General features: G+C 36.5%; 1 protein-coding gene across 1 annotated transcript in view; it reads left to right on the top strand.

Annotated features, from left to right (window-relative positions):
• The window catches only part of LOC125042534 (G patch domain-containing protein 4-like), a 4,356-nt gene extending 1,215 nt beyond the window's left edge, over positions 1 to 3,141 (top strand). Inside the window, exons 2-5 of the mRNA XM_047638209.1 lie at positions 1 to 134; positions 688 to 777; positions 1,801 to 1,937; positions 2,236 to 3,141. The exon at positions 1 to 134 is cut by the window's left edge and continues 30 nt beyond it. Of these exons, the coding sequence (XP_047494165.1) occupies positions 1 to 134; positions 688 to 777; positions 1,801 to 1,937; positions 2,236 to 2,941 (1,067 nt within the window). The 3' untranslated portion in view covers positions 2,942 to 3,141. The remainder of the gene's footprint in view (positions 135 to 687; positions 778 to 1,800; positions 1,938 to 2,235) is intronic.
• Positions 3,142 to 5,032: the final 1,891 nt, after the last annotated feature.

Below are 5,032 nucleotides of genomic sequence, written 5' to 3'. Positions count from 1 at the left end.
ATACAGAACCAATAAAAGTTAAACTAAAGTTCAACAATACTGGAATTGGGCATGATATTGCAGAGGAGTTCAAATTCCACTGGTGGGACCATGTGTTCAACAAAGCTGCTAAGAATATGTCAGTTGATGAAAAGGTAAATTTAAACATGCAATTGCAGTGAATATTGAAGTGGTTGTAGTGTTATCTCGGTGACAAAGTATTAACTTGTTTGCCAATGTATAAGGTACACCCTTGCTTTTAAAGGACATTTTTATTTGTTTAGTTATTTGTTAATTAACTTATTAATGTATTTCAATTCATCATACATGTTTTTTTTTTCTTTCTTTCTTTTCTTTTCTTTTCTTTTGTCAAAAGATGGTAGGAAATGTAAGTAATTTTTTTCATTAAAAGTTAGTAATAAGAAGCAAATCATAAATCTGTAAAGCTGATGGAACTTAACATGGAAATAAATTATCTGTCAATATAATTCACTGTGTGTCAATATAATTCACTGTGTGTGTAGGGGGGGGGGGGGTAAAGGAGGGAGATAAAGCAAGAAAAGAGTCTGTGTGAGGGTGGGTGTGAGTACATATCCATTAACTAGTGTGTATATGAGCATTAATGCATGTAAGTGTTTTCATCTGAATGCAGTTATTTATAGGGTTCTTTGTTTTGCTTTAAATAAATAAAAACTTTTTACTTACCAGAATGGGTCAGTGGAGATCATCAGGACAGAAGAACTACAAGTGAGCAAAAAACTAACAGCAAAGATGAATATGTATAATGGCTTTGTTAAGGTAAGATATTTTCTATAACACTTTATAACAGGCTGCTTTATGGAATGGTTTGATTCCAATTATTTTCCTTCATTGAGGGTCATCAAATTTCTGCTTATTGAATTGGAAAAATGGGATTCAAAAGAGGAGTAGGAAAATCTGTCTAACTTATTACTGCGCAGTTACAAGTTGACCACTTTCCATAAACAGCTAATATGCAATAGAAACTTTATATTACTATTCTATGTCAAGAGATATATTTTTAACCCATTGATGCCGGGTGTGTGGACTGACCACTGTAGCTTAGTTATGTGAATTTTGTTTAGACGTAGATGGTTCCACAAGTGCTGAGCTATCAGGGAATCATTTGTTAGTCCATTTGTGCCCTTTTCTGATTTCCCCAATCCCTTTTTTTATCCTGATATTATTTCTATTGCCATTATGCTTTTAATCATGCTGTGAAATACTAATAGCAATAGAAAATAAAGACAGACTTTTTGAAAATCAGGATGGTCTCTGTGAGCATCTTCTATAACCCCAAGTTCGCTCTGAAAATGTGTTGTCCACTTGTACGCTGTTGATTTATCTGGGGCACTCTCTCCAGAAACTTGTCCTAACAAAATAGTGATTTACCCTTTTCTTTCATCTGAGCTTTATCATGAATTTGATATTTGGTCTGACCTCAATTTTGACAAAATTCATGGTATTTAAACTGGTTCTATTTCAATCTACTATCACCACCTTCCTAATTGTCCTTTTGACTGATGCTTAGACAAATTATAACATATCAGTGAGAAAATGTTTTGATGCATAAGACCCCATTTTATGCATTTTCCATAAATTTATTGTGATGTAGCACAGATTTTTTTGTGGAAATCCAAGCACTGAATATAAATGGGGTTGGTGCATTCTCTGTCTCCCTCTCCCTCAGCCCATCTGTGCTTATGTTAATGTCTATCTTGGGTCCTGAAATGTCTTTTCTTAGTATTGTTTTTATTGCTTAGGAATTCAGTGCATAATAGTGTAAATATTTGTCTCTTGCAGGGTGGGACTCTACATAAAACAGAAATATTGAAGGATTCAGACAGTGATGATTCAGATGAATCTGTAGAACGTGACTTGTCCCATAAACTGACAGATGAGGAGTTGTTTAAGCTCTGTGGAGGTCGTACAGCTCACAAGTAAGTTGATATTAAAGGTGATGTGAATGTTTCATCGAGTAAATACAAGAGGTGTTATTAATGTTTCACTGACAGTACAGAGGAGTTAATTTTCTTGCTTTATCAGCATTGTTATACTGTTTTAGTATATCATGCATAGTATTGGTATTTACATTGATAGTTCAAATACATTATTCTTGATAATGAGTTACATTGAACAAATCTTGAATCCTGTGTGTGGCTGTATATTTTTTTTTTTATCCATCTTTTTTTTTTTTTTTTTCCCCCCAAAGTCAATTACATTTATTTTGTTTAACAGAGGAGCACGTCATGGCCTGAGCATGTCAGCCAAACTAGCAAGAGTGCAAGAGCAAGAGCAAAAGCTGATGGAAAAGTGGAAAAGAACAGATGAAGAACCACACCAGACTGCTGCCAGTGAGATGCCAAACAGTCAGGAAGAGAAGAAGAAGAAAAAGAAAAAGAAAAAATCAAAGATGGAGACACAAACAGAAGAATCGCTTCCCACAGAAGAGGTGGAAGTTCCAGTGGAAGATGTATCACTTGTTGCAGTTGGTGAAGGAGCAGAAGGGAAAAAGAAGAAGAAAAAGAGCAAAGACAGAGACCCCTCAGAAAACGACGGGATGAATGAGACGGCAAGTAGCATGCCGGAAGAGGAAGCCGAGGTGACTCACAAAAGCAAAAAGAAGAAGAAAAAACATGATAAAGGTAGACAGAATGAAGAAAGCCCTCCAGTTGCAGATGTCATCACTGACATTCAGGAGAAAAAGAAGCGCAAAAAATCGAAGTGTGTCCAGAGCGATCCTGAAGAGGAACTAAATTTGTATGAGAAAGAAAATATGGAGGCAGATGGGACAGTTCAAAGCTGTGAAGAAGAAATAAAGACAAAGAAAAAGAAGAAAAAGAAACATCATGTAGAATTAAGTGAAGACCAAGAATTAAGTAATAGAGAAGAAAGTAATGAACCAAAAAAAAAGAACAGAAAGAAAGAAAGAAATATACAATAAGAACAAAATATAACTAAAAATTATTGGGCTCCACATTAAAAATGATTTTATTTTAAAAAAATCATTATTAAGTATTGATTGTATTGCAAAGCACAGATTTCATGAATAACATTAACCATTTCTTCCAACCATAATGTATCATTCATTTATCATACATATACAAGCCTCATCATTAGAATAAAATTTAGTTCCACATCAAATTAGAAGTTTTATTGTCAAAGCATAAGTTTACCTGAGTATAGATTTGCTGACATGTTAGTTATGCCTTGAACAGACAGGCACAGGTAAAAAGCTTCAGGTGGATTATAGTTAGTTTGCGTGGTTTAGTGCTTAAATCCTATTCACATGTTTGAACAGTTTGCAAATGCAAGTGAGTAAATTGCTGATTGATGCTTTTTGCTCAGGCTGCAGGCAAATCAGTAAAGTGCCCATGCTGGAGCTTAAAGGCCTGTCCATACATCCGGGCATTATCAGCAAGCACATGGGCAGACAAACCACTTGGTAAACAAGTAGTTTCCTCTGATTTCTCGCCTGTATTGTGGCAAAAATGGTAAAATGTGTTTACAATTAGGATACATGGACAGAAAAAGGGGATGAAGAGAAGGAAAAGGAAAGAAGAAAAAAAACATGCAAAATTAGTAGAGGTGAGCGTTGAGGTCCAAGGCAGGGGTGATTCCTTATACTGGGCCTCAGTCTCAGTCTCCTACCCACCATGACAACAAACAAGGGACTGGACGGGCCCCCATTGTTTCATACTCAACATTTCAAATACTTGTTCAGTGCCCTTAACTCCTTCCTGTATTACTACTCTGCACTGTATTCCATTTGCCATTTTCACTACCACTCTCTCTTAAAGTGCTCTACAATCTTTGACATCAAACATTTTATCCTAATTGTTCTTATTTTTACCCTTTTCACCACATTACCGTTTGCTATGACCTCTTCTGTCCACTGTGCTAGACATAAAAAGGGGATGAAGAAAAGGATTTATATATTCATTGAAAATTTTCTGCCTTGTCAAGATGCAAGGTCATTAGCGGCATATTCAAAATATAGTGATAGCGTGAGGCTTGGAAAGGAAGTGCTATATGACAAAAGGTTATATGGCACTATGATTAAGTTGAGTAGTGAAAAGGGTTAGGAATGAGTTAATGATTATTGTAAAGTTACATGTTGAACAGTACTAGAGGGTAATATGGTAGGGAAAATGGTAGGGAGGGAAAGAAGTAAGGGAATAGAGAACGTTATGATAAAGTATTGTGGCTTAACGATTAGGATAAGGAGACAAAACATAGGGATGGAGAAAAGGAAATGAGGACAAGAAAAGACCATGCAAAATCAGTAGAGGCAAGGGCAGAGGACCAAGGAAGGGGTGATCCCCTACACAGCCTCAGTCCCTGTATCCTAAGCCACCCCACAGCAAGAAGCAAGGAATTGGGGGGGAGAAGAGAAAGAAAAGGAAAGAAGAAAAGACCATGCAAGATCAGTGGAGATGAGGGCTGAGGTCTAAGGCAGTGGTGATCCCTTACATTGGGCCTGTGTCTCAGTCTCCTAGCCCCCCCCCCCCCCCCACACACACACAACTCCATATCTACTTGCTCAATGCCCGTAACTCCTTCCAGTATTACAAATCCCTACTGTACTCCATTAGCTCCCATTTTCACTACCATACTCCTAAACCACACTACAACCTTTAACATTACATTTTATCATAATTGTTCTCATATTTACTCTTTTCACCACATTACTTAACAGTGCTTTGACACCTTTGTCTAGTACATGGGTTTGTTTACCCTCATACCCTATCATGCACCTTCCTTTGCTTTGGCCTGGCTTTATTTAAATTTTTTGGTCACACTAACATGCAAGGTCATCAGCAGCTTGTTCAAAATATAGCAATACTTCATCTTAATCATTAACCAATTCCTAACCCTTTTTGTTACTATACTTTACCATAGTGCTATACAACCTTGATGTCCAGCATTTACTTGTTTTAACTATCAATCTTTAACCATTAAAACACACCAATAGGGTAGGGCTTTTTTTTTTTTTTTTTTTTTTTTTTTTTGGGGGGGGGGGGGGGGGTGTCAC

Source organism: Penaeus chinensis, chromosome 32 (assembly GCF_019202785.1).
Source record: "Penaeus chinensis breed Huanghai No. 1 chromosome 32, ASM1920278v2, whole genome shotgun sequence".
Taxonomy (NCBI): domain Eukaryota; kingdom Metazoa; phylum Arthropoda; class Malacostraca; order Decapoda; family Penaeidae; genus Penaeus; species Penaeus chinensis.
This window is presented reverse-complemented; position numbering and strand designations above follow the sequence as displayed.